General features: G+C 40.8%; 1 protein-coding gene across 5 annotated transcripts in view; it reads right to left on the bottom strand.

The window, feature by feature from the left end:
* The window catches only part of PACS2 (phosphofurin acidic cluster sorting protein 2), a 410,192-nt gene that overhangs the window by 105,978 nt on the left and 286,097 nt on the right, over positions 1–18,117 (bottom strand). For all 5 annotated transcript variants that reach the window (XM_075192154.1, XM_075192150.1, XM_075192151.1 and 2 more), the window contains one exon: positions 12,186–12,315. In XM_075192154.1, the coding sequence (XP_075048255.1) occupies positions 12,186–12,315 (130 nt within the window). The remainder of the gene's footprint in view (positions 1–12,185; positions 12,316–18,117) is intronic.

Below are 18,117 nucleotides of genomic sequence, written 5' to 3'. Positions count from 1 at the left end.
GTAGCGATGCATTGTCCATGGACTAGATCTGAAATGTTTTCAATTATGTCTGATTTCACTGATCCTAGAAAAGATTTGGCCAAGTGTCAGAAGCTTATTAGATATTTTGGTAATGTATATGAGCCAACTAATAAAGATTGGCGAGTAGTGTTGAGGGCCTGTCTTCCTCTTGATACTGATAAACAATAGTTTATTAAGAATTGTATGTTGGAGGAGGATAGATCCTTAACAGAGGATGATAATCAAGAAAATATTAAACGTTGGCCGTATATTTTCCAGTGTTAGTGAACTGTAGCAAAATTCTCATTATCAAACAAAAGGATAGTGAGATGGCAAAAGACTATTTTACTAGAGCACTGTCAACAATGACTAAGTACACAGGGATATCAGATATAGAAGATAACGTAAACCACAGGGAATTAATTGTTACAGTACTAATGAATGGTCTCAAGGAGAATCTAAAAGCCAGGGTACAAACCTCTTTACCTAGTTGGAGAGGCATCACGGTAGATGCTCTTCGAGAGTCTGCTGTGGGGCATGACAAAAATATAGGTAAAAATGAAGAAGCACGAAGGTTAAGGATGGTAAGTATCCAGGCTTTAGAGGGACTGCACACATGACTACAAGCGGATAACACACACAGAAAGAGGTATAAGACAATAAAGTGTTACAACTGCCATAAAGAGGGACACATAAGGAGATACTGTAAAGAGAAAAGATCGAGGACACCTAGCAAAGGGCTGTACAGAATGGACAAGAGTGGAAAAAAAGAGACTTGGGCCACCTAAGGGGGAATTACATAGATACCCACAGAGAAGGCGCACACAAGTCTCAGAGGTTTCTCAACAGTTGCCTGCGCACCTCATAGCAGCAAATGCTTTGAGGGAGAACTATAGCCAACTCTAGAAGTCAGGTCATACCTGTAGTCCTACAACCAGGCGGGGTAAAAGTTAATCTGTGGTAAGTATCAGTGTGCAGGTTTAGAAAGAAACTGATTTAAAAGTATATTTGTTGTTAGTGCTTGTTTGTTTTATGTCGTTTTGTGTTTGCTTTTCTGATCGCTGGCCGATGGTAAGGAATGAAAATGTTTGTTTTCTTTGTTGTTTAAAAATAACTATCTTGTCTTTTCTTTTTCATAGATAAGGACAAACAAAAGAAATATAGACTTTGTGATTAAGGGGTGGATAGAGAAGTGAAAAAATTACTGAAAGACAAACAATGGATCATTGTAACACTTTGTTTTAGGCTGCAGTGGCTCATGATCATTTGTTTGGCTGAGAGTCATTATTGAAAATGACCTATGTACATACTTTGCTCTAAATGTCATTTTATGTATTTTAGATAGAAACGCATGTGAGATACTAAGTATGAGTCACTAAGGGTTAATTAATAAGTAAGGAAGTCTGTTGCAAAGAAATATAGTTATGGTGACACCGAGTTCCATATGAGCCAACGACGGACGACACTGGATTGCACAAAGGACTAGTCAAGTACGGGGAGGGGTCATAGTTTAGTGAATAGCTAATGGAGAGTATTGGAATAAATGCAGCCATTTTCCCATAGTGTCCAATCCAGCTGTCATGTTTGCTGTAAAATCTCCTTTTCTGCCTTTATGTCTGTTTTCAAATCCTTGTATTCTTATTATTTGCTGCTCTCCTACTCTTCATTCTTTACATCTCTGTTAGTATCTAACTCTTTTTTTTTTTTTCAAGAAAAGATACGAAAACACGTACACATGGTCTCATTCATGGGGCCAAGACATTTGTGACATCAGACAAAGTCAGGAATACACACACTAGATTGACATGAATCACAGAAGCAGCTAGGGGTTTGTTTTTATGTGTATAGAAGCTGCTGATTCTAAGCAGAAAGGTTTTTGTTGTGGGAATATGATTCATGTTTTATAGATTGCATATCTGCCTTTTTTTGTCTCTTGTGCAAAGTGTGCCTATATATATATATATATATATATATATATATATATATATATATATATATATATATATGCACAAAGGGTGGATGGATCACTGGAGGTTAGACATACAGATATGCATCTCTGTGTAGAACATTGGAGGAGGATTTTTGACACAAGACATGACAATGTGAAACCCTAGAAAATGTAACATTTTCATGTTTTATATTTTTTCACTGTTAGACTGGATACTGTTATATTTGAAGAAAGTGTTATATACGATAGACCCCTTTGCCCTTCTCACTTAGCCAAGTAGCTGAACGTGTGGGATTGAAAATGGCATGTGAGTTGGCAGAGGGAAAATCAATTGATATATGTTGGTCTTTAGCATTTTTCTAGTCTAGGGGGGGTGACGTTGAGGCGACTGAAAAAAAACCTTTATATAGCAATGGTAGTACATGAGTAGAACATTACATAGAGGACTTGAGACAGTGACACAGTTACCAACTGAAGTAGCTGCTAGTAAAGTCCACACTTACACACATGACTGTACATGGCTGTCACACCATGGCGGACATGGCTGTCAAATAGATAGCAGGGTTTTATGTGACAGTTGACAAATCTATATGTTGTTTTGTTTTTCATTGTATTGTTTTAAACTGTGTACACACACACACACAAACATGCACACACAAATTAGTAAATATAGGAGATTTGTGTTACCTAAAGAATAAACTGTCTGGAAGGTGAAGAGATGTGGTCAGGAGTCTGGCAGACCCTGGAGAGAGGAACAAGGTAGACCAGTAGCTCCCAGAGTGTATCTACCAGACCTAGCGGAGGCAACATATGGTCTGGCTCAGCTGGGTACAGAAGGTATGTGCTAGCTGGTAAGAGTATATTGGGGTACACCAGACGTTTCTTCTCAAGCTAGTAGGAAGGTAATGTCCTGTCTTGACTGAGAGAGTGTCAGGAAGATGATACCAATAGAGCCATCCCATATCCCTCCTACAGATAGACATTCTCCAGGTAAAACAAATCCACTTCAACCAATTACCACCTTGCAGGATCCTCAAGTATGCACTGGTGTACCAATGAAATATATCTGGGTAAAGGTGTATTGAAATGTTTCTAATGTATTACTGTGTCATACTCAGGGGTTTTGTTATTCAATGTGATAGCCCTAGAGTTATAAAAGGTGATAGGGGTATTCATGTTATTGGTAATAAATGTATAATGTATGAGCAGTGATAACAAATTATATACTTTTTGATTAGCCACAAACCAGTGTGAAAATAAAGTAACGATACTAGCTAGAACAAATTGAATAGAATGAGGGTTGAAACTTGATTGAAGTGGCTGGTAGCTTTGGCCACTAGTCCTCCCCACTACTAAGATTACACCTGAGCTGCCTCTTAACCTGTTGTCTTTTGAAATGTTTTTGACTACAAGGAAACCTGAGTATTGGGAGACTAGGAAGAAAAAAAAAAGACAATAGCCCGCCCCACAAGTGTTGATGAAAAGAACTGATGACATTATTCGAGTGTATATACTAACTCAAGCTGAAGGAGATCGTATATGACAATCTTGATAGACATAGGATGATGTTATTGATGAACATGTACTATCTAAATGTTGTCTGAGCTAAAAGACATGCTTCGGACGAATGAACCTGGAAGACATGAAGAACTGTAGTAGAACTATATTGTTGATACATGTTTTATTGCACCCTAAGACTCTATCTTATGGTAACCTGTTTGGGATCTACAGACAGCGTCGTCATACACCAAGGGGGACTTACATTACAGAGCAATGAAATGTGATACTGGGATCCTGCATATAAAATCTTTAAGGTGATCGTTTATTATACTATCAAAGGGTGGAACTGTCGAAGTCGTATAATTGGATGAACGAAAATATATTAGTTAATATTGTTTTACCGTGTTTTAACGTGCGATTGCGATCAGTACGCCACATAACACGTGGGATGGTGCGATCGCACGATAAAATATGCACTCATACACTCGCACTCTCACATTCATTTATTTATATATTTTATATTTATAATGGTTCCATTCCACAGTGATTTATGAGCAGATGGTATTTAGTTTATAGTTATATATATTAAGGTTATACAGTCAGGTCCATAAATATTGGGACATCGACACAATTCTCATATTTTGTGCTCTATACACCATCACAATGGATTTGAAATGAAACTAACAAGATGTGTTTTCACTGAAGACTTTCAGACTGCAGAGATGGGCACCACCTCCTGCAGCGTCCCACAAACAGTCAACTGCTGTGCCCAGATTAGGGTCCCTCCACTTAACCATCAATAGCTTCAACATTGTCATCAAATTTGGACATTTGCAGGTGTTCAAAATGTCCCATAGACACCGTGACTTGCCTAAAAAGCAGTGGGTCAAGTATTTGGTCTCTGCACTAGGAGACTGAAATGGAGGCCTATATCAAAGTGACCCTAGAGGACTTTGTGGCGCTTGACCTGGTAAAAAGGGCCCTCCTAAAGCACTATGTTATTACCCCAGAAATAGTTGTGGAACTTGGCTAAAAGCCTTCAAATCCGCAATTAGAAGTTTGCCAACCAATTGCGGCAGTTGACGATGAGATGGATTAATGGATCTGGCACCAAGTCCTGGGAAGTATTAGTGGACTTAATTATAGAAAGCAGTTTCATGTCTGTGAGCGTCGGAGGTGAAGGAATGAGTACTGGACCATAGTAGAACAACCATGGTAGCAGCGGATCAGTATGTGGCGGTTTGGGCTCACTGGAAGAAGCACCAGACTAGCAGCCAGCCCCAAAGTACCGTACAACCAGGGGAACACCCCTCTTCAGTTCATCACACCCCCTCCCAAAATCAACTACATACAAAGGGAGGTACTTCTAGCCAGCACTGAGGAGTTGCGAGATGTTGCCGTTATGGATGGTCTCCCCACTGATGTGATCGTGGACATTGATGTTGGGGATAAAATTGTGACCGGGTTTCTGAACTCCCTCACCCGGAGCCAAGCAGCCAGACTACAGTCTTCAGATTCTCTGCCTACACAACCCAGCCCAGAGGAGAAGACCAAAGCCGGTAGACAACAGCCATCACCAGCACCCACAGAATCAGCCAATCTAGATAAGAGACTCAAACTGTTAAATCTTCAGTAACCAGCCAGCTCTTTGCCTCTGGAAAGACTACGTCCCCTAGCAGCACAGAGAATGATGTTTCCGGCCAATCTGATCTTGTGAGGATGCCCGGTGATCATCTTGCCCCTAACAATATACCAGCTTCGACGGTGAGTACCACAGTGACCTCCTTTGACCCTAGTAACCCCAACAAAGACCTCCCTGCAGAGTGTCCCGACTTAGATGATAGTGAGGGCCGCAGAAAAGAGTTCAGGGCAGCTCAGCTCTCTGATCCCTCGCTGGAAGACATGAGACGCCAAGCTGACAGCGGCCTTTTAGGGAGGGAGGTTCGGAGTGTGTAGCCAGGAAAGTAGATGGGGATAGACCAGACCAGGGACAAGTTCAACTGGTGGTCCCACAGCGCTTTGGCACGCAACGTTTTCTGGCCGGAAATGTTGGAAGACTTCCAGGCCTACTGTAAGTTCTGTGATATGTGTCAGCAGCTTGGGTGTCCCGGTGCTCGTGCTCCCCTCAGGTCTTTGCCAATAGTTGGGGAACCTTTCCAGCGAATGGATGTGGACATTGTAGGTCCCCTGTGCAGGATGCTGTAACATCTAGGCGTGGAAACACCTGTGAGTAGTCGATTACTCTGTAAATTTAAATAGCGCTTGTCAGCAACTTTATGCGCACACTAACACTTGGGTTCCAGGAGATAAACTGTACAAATATAGCCTCTATAGCACAATCTTGGCTAAAGGAGTACCAAATAGGAACTGTAAAACTCCTCAAAGCAGCAACTGAATACCATATACGGATTACATACTATCCAGTGTTTATTATTTTATTATCTAGTATATCTCTCAACGCAGTACCTAATTATCATATACTGACTGCATACTATACAGTGCTTATTATACGATTATATCTGTGTTTTTTTATTTATTATTATATTGGGTTTTTATTATTAATAAATATTTATTATGCATAATAGTAAAAGGAAATGCAACTTTTTTTTATATTAATGCGAACTGACAATTTACTTAGCGCAGTCACAGTGCTTTCATCATTGTAGGTCCCATGCTTGTGCCCAGTAGATCAGGGAAGAGATACAAAAGGTAACGGACGTGCTGCTAGGAGTATTTAGTAGATTAGGGTCCCCTACTGAGATCCTGATCAATCAAGGGACACAGATAATGAGTGAATTGGTTCAGTCTCTCTGGGCAAAGTGCGGAAACTCTGTTACACCCCCTACCATCCCCAGACCAATAAACTGTGCAAGCAGTTCAACGGCACTCTAAAGTATATCCTATGGGCATTTGTAATCTTGGGAGGGGGCGCTGAGAACGCTACCTGTCACACCGCCTGTTTCCTTATCGGGAGGTGCCACAGGAGTCGATCGGTTTCTCCCCTTTTTTATTGCGATATGGTTGCAGAGTTCAGAGGCCTTTTCACCTGTTTCAGGAGTCTTAGGAAGGGGAACTACCCACCCAGGATGTCTCTGTGGTGGAGTATGCGATCAAGCTCAGATCGGTTAGAGAATCTCATGGGGTTTGCACAAGCTGAACTAGCGGAAACACAGACCAAGCAGAAAACTTGTTACGATCATGGCAAGCACACCATAGTAATTGAGGTTGGGCAGAAGATCCCTGCTCTGATGCCCACGTGTCAGAACAAGCAGCCAGAGCTGGACAGTACACATTCTCAAAACGACTAACTGACATCACCTCTATGGTGTCATTTGATAGGAACAGTAGGAGGCAGCTGACCTCAGTAGAGTCTGTAGCTGCGGACTGATGCTCACCGACTGAGGAACCAGGAAGTGATCCACTACCTGACCTCCTTGCGGATGCTAGAGGTGAAGTTGGTGTAGAGGAAGTGGGCTTGGATGAGCAGTTGAGTAACCACAAGAGGGAGCAGCTTAAGGTAGTGTAGTAGTCCTTTGCAACTTGATTAGGAAGGTTGAACTTCCTTGGTGATGCATCATGTGGACACTGGTGAGTATAGTCTAATTTAGCAACCCGCTTATCAGGTCTCACCAGAGGCTAAGGAGTGTATATACACTCTTTAGCAGGAGAACTTTTAGCTAGGTGTGATCCCTGCACAATCCCTGGGAATCCTCAGTTGTATTGGCTGCCAAAATGGACAAGACGTGATTTTGCGTAGAACACCGCATGATGAACGAGGTGACTGATGCCTATTCCCTTCCCCGCACTGACGCTCTGTTAGATGAGTTAGCTGGAGCAAAGAATATTTCAACATTTGACTTGAGTGAAGGGTATTGGCAGATACCACTGACCCCCCAGAGGCTCAAAAACAATAAGCGTTCATCATCCCTCTTAAAGTTTAAATCCATGCCATTTGGGATGAAGATCCTGCGAGTCACCTTCTAGCGTGTGGTTGATTACACGTGGAAGTGTGTAAAGGCTTTGCTCTGGCAATTTTCAGTAAGTGCTGGGAAAACCATTAGAAACATGTAGGGCAGGTGTTGTCAGACCTGCGCAGTGAATTTTCGCCAATCTGAGCAGACAAGTGTCAAATATGGATGTCAGAGGTACAATACCTGGGGCATTGTGTGAAAGGTAGGGTTAAACCAGAAACAGCTAAGCTAGAGGCAGTCCAAGACTGGCCCCGGCCCACAATCCAAAGACAGGTACTGCCATTCTTAGGGACTGCAAGGTACTATAGGCGTTTTGTCCCTGACTTTAGCACTGTAGTGAAGCTCCTGACAGATCTCGCTAAGAAGAAACTCCTCAAAGTTGTGAGCTCAGTGTGGCTGGATCCCGTAGAAATAACTTGTTGAATAAATTAATTTTAAATTAGTGGCGCAGCGTGTCGATGTATATCATTGCAAATGTACTGATTTTTGCATTGTATATATATTGATTTCTGATACAGTAGGCAGATGTTGGAGGAACTTTCTTTTTGCAAGAAAGGAAATCCCATGCTCATGAAGTCTTTTCACGTAAGTGACCAACACATCTTTTCGGCTTGAATGCACAGGAGGTGGTCGTTGGCCTTTCAGCCTGTGTCTTAGAGAGATAGGAAACCTATTTGAATAATGAATTAGCAAGTGATTTAGGAAATCACAGATTGATGTAAAGTTTTTTCAATTTAATTACATTAAATCCAAGTTCAGAGAATATATTGCATCCTGATGCTAACCGATTTTAATAGCTCAGACTTTATGGTGCCAGCTAGGATCAGGGGGCTGGGTTACGCCCTGCCATCATGTATCAGAAACAGAACATAAGAGCTGTATTTTGTATTTCAATTGTGGTATACCATCTTAACTTCTGGAAGATCAATAGTACCTTTGAATAGTGTGTAAATGTCCTTATAAAAAAGGACCCTTCAGCAATAAACATCACTGCTTGAAGATTCTGCCTGATGCCTGCTGTATCCTGTGACTAACGGGTAAGAGCTTACACTCTAAATCATTCCCTGCTGTTCTACCAAGAACCCAGCATCTCTACATCAACACTCTGCCTGTTCTGATCCATAGTAAGTGGTTAGGAGGTACCACCCAGTCCACAGCAAAGAGACAATGCATCAGCAATACCAGCTACTCAGAAGTAAGGGGTTTAAGATGCTGTGAAGGAGCCTAGTGGTGGCAGAGAGATTCTTCTACAACTATTGGGCAGCTGACAGTCGCAGTAGGCGTAGAGTCTCTGGTGACAAGGTGCTATCAGTAGGAGTGGTCAGTAACAGTCTGTTACTGACAGTGAGAAAGAACCCAAGATAAACTGTAAGAAGAACATCCCCTCATCCTTCTTCCCCACCAACAGACTGGGTGGCCAAGTAAGCTCATCCAGTCACAGCTGTCTAAAGCTCAACATAACCAAAACAGAGCCTGTCTTGCCAGTATTGCCAACCCCCCATCAAATTCCATCACTGTCAATAACACCAGAATTTCTAAGTCTCCTAAGCTTGCTGCTTTGGTGTCACACTTGACTCGGCCCTCTGCTTTATTCCTCACATCCAGACTCTCTCCCAGTCCAATTGACTGTATCTGAAAAACATTGCAAGAATACAAACTTTTCCTTATCCACCATGCCACAAAAACGTATCTATTCTCATCATCTCCCGTCTTGACTACAGCAAACTCCTGCTATCTGGCATTCCTGACACCCATGTATCCCCCCACTTCAATCCATCCTAAATGCTTCCACTCACAGCTCAACATCTGCTGCATCACTTTTCAAATCTCTACACTGGCTCCCTGTGTCCTCCAAAATCTAATTAAAATTACTCACCACCTTTACCTTCAAAGCCCTCAACACCACTCCTTCATACATCTCAAATCCATATTAAAATACTCTCCCCTCCCACACTCTTAGATCTCACTTACCTGTATCTTGTCTCATTTTCGGTAACCACCTCTCACTCACTCCTTCAAGACTTCTTCCATGTTGCTACGCACTTATGGAGTTCCCTACAATGCTCAATCAGGCTTTCCCAGTACTCAAATCTTTAGACGTTCTCTGAAAACTCATCTCTTTTTTAACGTATCCCCGACGATACCACTCACACTCATGCAACCTTACAACTGTCCCAATCTCCACTCTGAAACACACTGATTCCTCTTGTTTCAGCTGTGCCCTCTTCCATTTAGAATGTGAGCTAATTAGCAGGGCCCTCCATACCCTTTGTTTTCATGTCTGCATTTATTTTGTCTACCTTGTATGTCCCTGTTTGATGAATGTCCTGTTTTCCCTATTGTATGCCACTGCGGAACACTGTGGTGCTTTAAAAACCTACTATAATGATAATAGCTACTGCAAGTAGATGCTCCTACTAGCCACCCGATAGTAGATGCTTCACAAAAAAAAAAAACAACAAAACACGTTTCTGCATAATTTCTATGCCTTTCAACATATATTGTCTGTAAGCTCTCTCTTGGACACTTGCATCTACGTTTTGAAGTATTTGCAGCAAAATACCCCTTCAGCTCCTTCACAACTTGATTAGTAGAAAGAATAAAAAACTCCAATTTTGGCTTTAATTAAAAAAAAAAAAAAAAAAATTTAAAAAAAAGAATCTATGAGACTGAGTAACCGGATCCATAAAAATAAAAGTGCAAAATGTGCATGATCAAAATTCTCAAAATGAACCACCTTACTCTCTCCAGTACCATCATGCTTTGTTTAAAAACTAGAATGGCACATGAATCTAACAAATGCTTCTTTATACTTCTGAGGAGAATGATTTTTTTCTGTTGGGCTACTAATTGTATTTTATGCAAAGGACTATTTCAGCACCATTAATTAAAGACTTATGCATCCTGTTGTTCATCTTTTAAACAAGCTCTTACTAGAGTACTAACCACCTGAAATACGAATATTGCAATGCACATATAATATAGTAATTCTATTTTAGGGGCTTAGCTTTTGCGGATGTCCTTCTACTGTTTGGTTTCTGACTCAGGATCCATTCATTGTCAGGAAAAGCGGACTTAGTCAGTGACCATGAACAAAATGTATCCCAGCTGCAGGGATGCTTTTCAGCAGCTACGTGCCTGCATATAGCATGGTCCTCTATTTCTGTGCACTGATGCAGTGCGTGCACACTACCAAAGTACAAGGAATCTGTGCCAAACTCAATATACTGCAGCTGACCCGCTCCTCACAGTAACAGCATGGTATGCCTGGGAAGCCATGCCTGTCCTTGCAACAAACAAATGTGCGACGCTAGGACCTTTAGAGAAGGTAAGCTCCTACCTATAGAAGAAAACAAATCACTTATATGCCAGACATGTTATAGAGACAGGAAAAGGCACAAGGGAAGAGGAGGAGATACCTTATATACCACCTGTCTTTACCTGACCTGGAAAGAAAAGCTTCCTATTGTTATGGTTGCCATGGAGTCTGAAGGAAAAACATATGTAGGCAAAAATGGAATGGAAGATACATGTCACATTAACCCCAGAGATATATACATTTTCTCCTGCAATTGAAAGCAACCATAGGAAAATGAGCATACTAAAACTTTTTGCTTTTCCCTTAAGAAAATGTAATGGGCATATAAACTGCTTGAAAGAGACTAGGGCTAGACAACAACAAAGATATTTTAAAGTGAGAAAATGTGACAATTCAATACACAGACTGATAGAATATGCTGCTATGATAATCACTGATTGCTTAAAAGAGACCCACATGTGATCTATCAAACAGTAATACTGTAGCTACAAAGCAAGAATTTTAATACATTTAATACAAGACTCGTAGGCAGAAGACACTGACATGATAGTGTTCTCAGTTGCATGCTGAATTATATTTTCTCAAGAATGTGATAGATGTGAAAATGGTAATATAACAAAGAAAAGAGAATAAACCTGCTTAACTAAAAAGGAATGAATAGAACACTCCGACCAACCCTGGATATACGATTGCATAGAGTGGCGAAACGCCCCAATTTTACTTTTAATTTTTGAAAGGTATAAACATGATTCATAATAAATGATAAGACAAGATACTAAATCTCTCTAACAATTTTGATGCTTGAGAGTCAACATCAACTTATATCCTGAGTGTTGAATCTATTTTAAGAATAATAAAAAGGGTAACCATATGTCCTTAAGTCACATTTTCTCTCTTTTCACTTGTGTATTAAATTTTAATCCACATTTTTCCACAACTAAGGAAAAATAAGGATCTGGAAAGATTATTTCAATTATTAAAAAATAGAGATACTTTTTAATATGAGTGTGTACCATAAGAGGCCTCCAAATCAGAAATTGTTTTCTTTTGTATGAGCTACACAGACAACACAATTATACCCAAGTCTCTTGGGTATAATTTATATCGAAAGAGCACATAAACAAATATACATGAAACAAAACCAATACAAAAAATTGTGATGCAATTCAGAAAAACATTAACAAAATTTAATGCAAAACATTTGGTCAGATGAACCATTGAGTCTTCAATTGTGTCTGGAGACTATTGGCTATGGTATGGAGATTATTAACAAACTGCCAAAAGTGTTTGGCTGAATGCACATGTTCATTATATCTTAAACTACAAAAAAAATATAAAATAATGGGTGTGTATTTCAACGAATGTGCAATTGGTATTATTCATTATATTGTTGACTCTTAAAAGACACACACACACACACACACACACACACACACACACACAATACCTTTTTTGTTTGTAAGTTAACATAGCTTCTGCTATGGGCAGCTGATGAGCACAGTTTGCTCCGGATATGTATTGTGTAACTCGCGAAACCACATCTTGAGGGTCCTGCACTGTAGAAAGTGGTGAAAAATCTATATTGAAAACAAAAAAAAACACAAGACACAAGTAAAGTACATTTTTTTTTTTAAATACATCGTCATATAAAGCCAAAAAAATAATTAAATGTAGAGGTGCTTAATTATAAATCTAACTGAAAAGTTTCCAGTGGTCCTGATGATTTAGAACCTACTCACACCTAATCATTTGTACTAGACCCATAACTATTAGAAAAGAGAGGACCCTCCATGCTTTATTGTAATTGAACATCTAGCCGGTTTATTATTTATAATTTTTTTTAAACAGCAAATTTAAACACAAAAATGCGATAAAAGATGAATAATAAAATAAATCAGGGACAGAGCAGGGTCTTTAGGAATAATGATGTTCATTGCTCAAAGATACCTCTTAAAAGACATATTACACACACAAAAACTAAAAGTGGTGTAGACATTACATACAGGAGACCTGATTCATGTAAGACATACATCCACCTGCGTACGGCATCTTGCGTGTAATAGCTCTACGCATGCTCAGAAACTGACCTTACACCAATTGAACACAGATGACACTTATGACTACCTATGGTCGTATGGGTGGTCGTAACAAGGAGGGAAGGGGTGGATTAACTTAGGCAATCATCATCATCACCATTTATATATATATAGCGCCACCAATTCCGCAGCGCTGTACAGAGAACTCACTCACATCAGTCCCTGCCCCATTGGAGCTTACAGTCTAAATTCCCTAACACACACACACACACACACACAGACTAGGGTCAATTTCTTAACAGACAATTAACCTACCAGTATGTATTTTTGGAGTGTGGGAGGAAACCGGAGTAACCGGAGGAAAACACGGGGAGAACATACAAACTCCACAAAGATAAGGCCATGGCCCGGAATTGAATCCATGACCCCAGTGCTGAGAGGCAGATGTGCTACCCAATGTACAGTAAAGGCGTGCTTATATATTATATACAACAACCAGTGGCCACTACTCTACACTTTGCGAATCAATTGGGTGTTAGTCTGTCAGAAGTAACTAACGCAGTAGTCTCCAGTCTAAAAGTATTTTTCAGAGCACAGCCATCCTCCTCCACACACTCTTTTCTCAAATGGTGGGATGAGGTGATAACAAAAGGGAGGGATATATATATATATATATATATATATTTAAATTTAATATAAAATTCAAGGAAGTGTGGGAAAAAATGCTGCAAAGTAATAATGCTTTCAAAAATAGAAGTGTCAATAGTTTATTTTTATCAATTAACAAAATGCAGTGAATGAACAGAAAAGCAATTAAATAATATCAATATTTGGTGTGACCACCCTTTGCCTTCGAAACAGCATCAATTCTTCTAGGTACACTTGCACGCAGTTTTAAAAGGAACTCGGCAGGGAGGTTGTTCCAAACATCTGGAGAACTAACCACAGATCTTCTGTGGATGTAGGCTTGCTCAAATCCTTCTGTCTCTTCATGTAATCCCAGACAGACTCGATGTAGAGATCAGAGGCTCTGTGGGGACCATGTCTTCACTTCCAGGACTCCTTGATCTTCTTTACGCTGAAAACAGTTCTTAATAACATTGGCTGCATGTTTGGGGTTGTTGTCCTGTTGCAGAATAAAGTTGGAGCCAATCAACCGCATCCCCGATGGTATTGCATGATGGATAAGTACATGCATTGAGGACACCATTAATCCTGACCAAATCCCTAACTCCATTTGCTGAAATGCAGTCCCAAACTTGCAAGGAACTTCCACCATGCTTCACTGTTGCCTGCAGACACTCATCATTGTGACACTCTCCAGCCCTTCAGCGAACAAACTTCCTGTGTCGCAGCCAAATATCTGAAAATATGACTCCTCAGTCCAGAGCACCTGCTGCCATTTTTCTGCACTCCAGTTCCTATGTTTTCCCAAGATTCCTTGGCCGTCCACTGCGTCTATGGTCCTCAACGTTGACTGTTTTTATTGAGCTGCTTGAAAAGCACATCTTGAAAATCTTTGCCTGGGAGAGATCTTGCTGATGCAGTTTAACTACCTTATGATTTACTGCTGTGCTCAGTCTCGCCATTGTGTATGACCTGTGACATCAACCGGTCTTCCACAACCTCACATTTGCAGCAGAGTTTTAAGCATCCAACACAACCATTCTTATAGTTAATGACTGTTTCAACCTACATATGAAAATGATGATCATTGGCACCTGTTTGGTATGATTGGTGACTCATACACCTGACTATAATCCTACAAAAACCCTGACATTGTGCAAGTGTACCTAGAGGAATTGATGCGGTTTTGAAGGCAAAGGGTGGTCACACTAAATATTGATTTGATTTAGATTTCTATTCTGTTCATTCACTTAGCATTTTGTTAATTGATAAAAATAAACTTAAACTTTTTAAAGCATTCTTACTTTGCAGCATTTTTTCCCACACCTGCCTAAATCTTTTGCACAGTATCGTACATGAAAGATATCAATCTGACATTTTCCTTGAAAATCAAGTTTTGCCTCGTTTTTAGATTCTATATTGGCGCAAGAAACACAACGAGTGCGAGAGTCATGATTCTGTTTTATACGGAACACCAAAATTTGGATCTATCGGTGTGATTGGATGGGCTTACTTTGCCAACTGGTCTGTTGGGGGAAGATGATTAAGGGATGTTTTTACACAATTCAACTGGGTTTCTCTCACCCTCAGTAACCGACTTTTACTGACCACCCCACTACTACTGGTGTCACTTTGCCACCATACACTCGCCGACTGCGAATGTTAATTGCATAATAGTTGTAGGAGAATCTTGCTGCCACCACTAGGCTCCTTCATGGCACCTAGAACCGCTTACTTCTGGGTAGCTGGTATATTTGGTCTTTGCTGTGGTTTGACTGGTACCTCCTGACTGCCTACTATGGATTAGGACTACTGGGTGAAAGGCAGAGCATTGACGCAAATATGCTGGGTTCAATGCAGTACAGCCAGGGAACAAATTAGAGTGTAAGCTCTTATTTGTTGATCACAGGATATAGCAGGCATAAGCGTCAGGCAGAATCTTCAAGCAGTGATGCTTATTGCTCAAGGGTACTGACAATACCTGCGCACACTAGTTAGAGTTACTAGTGATCTTCCAAAAGTTCAGATGGTATACTACAGTTGAAAAATAAAATACAGCTCTTATATACTGTTTGTGACAATTGGCAGGGGGTAATCCAGCCACCTTGCTTACCTGTCACCATAAAGTCTGAGGTATTATAATTAATGTTTAGCATCAGGATGTAATACATTCTTTAAACTTTGATTTAATGCAATTTAAACTTAAAATTCACTTCAAGCTGTGATTTCCAAAATTACTTGCGTTTACATTATCCAGATTCCCTCTAAGACACAAAATGAAAGGCTAACAATCCCTCCTGTGTATTTAAATTAAAAGGATGTGTTGGTTACTCAGATGAAAATATCTAATTAGCACAGAATTTAATTTAGAAAAGTTACAAAAACAAATTCCTTCCAACATAACACTGTCTCAGAAACGAATACATTTCCAATACAAAAATCGGTATATTTGCAATGATATACTGGGACAGGAGAGACCTCCTATGCCACCCTGTCTGTTGTGTTGTTGGGGAACGACTGGGCTTGCCTTGCCACCGTCCCCTTTCTGTATCCCAAATTACGCCCCTCTAACTGCAGTGGAGGGGACTTTGATGCTGCCATCACTAGGCTCCTTAGCCACGCCTAGAACCGCATACTTCTGGGTAACTCTCGCTGCTAGGGTACCCCCCTTGCTGGTACACCTGCGCTGGTACCCCTGACCTATTGCCTACAGATCAGGGTTGCTGTGGATGCTTCCCCTGGCATATTACACTGGCCAGCGCTGCAGGGTAGTGGGCAGAGCGTTGGTACTAGACGCTGGGTTCCAACCTCAGAACAGCCAGATAGCAGATTAGATTTGATCTAATCTGCAGGCCACAGGAATTACAGCAGTTAAGTAGTCATCAAAGCAGGATCTTGAAGCAATGATATTTTATTAGCTCAAGTAGCTCCTATACAGGACAGTTAAACGCCAGTTTGTGGTACTAGCAATCTTTTAAGAGCTACATCTGGAATAATAATAATGGTCAAACCGTACACTTTTTATACAGATTTACAGATACCCTGGCAGGAGGTAATCCAGCCTCCTGCCCCTCTAACCAATCAAGGTGCTTCATGCAGCCTGTCCGTAAATAAGCCTGGAGGGGGTTTAACACCTTTTTACATCTTTGTGAGCGGCACCACTACGTCTGAGGTTTCCCTACTGAATTTTTGCCATCAGGATATAACATTTCTCTAATCTTGCTCTGAATGCAATTTAACTTGCAAAATTCACATTCATCTGTGATCACTTGCATAGGGAGTCTACCAGCAAGTAGAATTACCTACTCCTGTCTTTCAGGCTCAATAGACGTTTTGGTCACTCAGTGATGAAAAGTTCTAATTAACATGAGATTACCTGTCTCCAGGCAGTTGCAAAACCCAAACATGACATACTGTCTCATAAGGCTATACATTTCCACACAATATAAAAGGATAAGTACATTTTTTTTACTTCAATAAATTTTTATTGAGTTTTTCAAAATTAAATGGGGTACAGAAAAAAGAAAGGGTGACCAGCACAGTTGAAGGAACAAACAAAAGGGTAAAAAAGGGGGGGGAACCCCCACGCAGGGGGGGAGTCACTCAATTGAAACAGCGATCTTATAACATGCACGTTACTTTAAGCAGAAATAAAATATACACATTGGTCTTCTTCATAGTACACCAGATGGGGACATATTAATACCTAGGTAGCTCAAATAACACACAGGCAGAGCCTATTCGTTAGGCTGGGGTTCCTCTATGAGGGCTGCTGGGGAGGAAGAGGGTGAAGTATTTGAAGCTACTCGTGCTCTACCGGAGCCCACTGTAACATTCGTGCCAGCTAAACCATTTGAAAATTGGATTGGAGGCGGATGACGTATAGGGCACATCCGTTGTTTCCATTTCAAAACTATACTGGATCTTAGACACAATCTTAGTGATGCTGGGGGGAGCAGGGGACTTCCAGTTCTGAGCTATTGCTGCTCTAACGGCTATTGGTATGTGTCCTAATACATAGCGCTTATAGCTAGGGATCACAGGCTGATATATATGTAGGAGGGCTACCTTCGGGTCAAGAGTGACAGAAACTCACAGGACCTCCAAAATCAAAGCGGATACCTCGCCCCAGAACGCCTGGATCACCGGGCATGTCAAAAAGACATGATAAACATCTGCTATCTGACCACATTGACGCCAGCAGAATTTAGACTGACTTGGCCATATCTTATGAAGGCGATCCGGGGTGAGATAGAGCCGATTGAGGAGCTTAACATGCATTTCGGTGTGATTGATGCATCTAGACATGCGGTGTGAGAAAATGTAGATCTTTTCCCACTGCTGGAGGGAGAGAGTCATACCAATATCTGCTTCCCGGATAAGTACATTTTTAATGATATACAGAGGTGCACTGCACTCTTAATTAAATTATCCTGTCATGCCAGATTGACAAGAAGACGGGTTAATTTAGAACATGTTCCGCACAGGTTATTACAACATTATATAATCAACACAAATGAACACTTCAACTTAAGATCCAAGTTAACCTCTCTGCACTGAAACCATGGCCTGAAGGGCTGCAGCCCCAGGCCTCTCCACAAAAATAGGCGCAGGTCTGCCAGGAAGAATCACTTTCTTTTTTGTGGGCACCCAGTTCCGGGGGAATGGTAATTGAAGATGTGCAGTGTGGGGTGGTGATGAGGACCCCCTGTTATC

Source organism: Mixophyes fleayi, chromosome 12, assembly GCF_038048845.1.
Source record: "Mixophyes fleayi isolate aMixFle1 chromosome 12, aMixFle1.hap1, whole genome shotgun sequence".
NCBI classification, from domain to species: Eukaryota; Metazoa; Chordata; class Amphibia; order Anura; family Limnodynastidae; genus Mixophyes; species Mixophyes fleayi.
The sequence above is the reverse complement of the archived record's forward strand: the minus strand, read 5'-3'. Positions and strand labels throughout refer to the sequence as shown.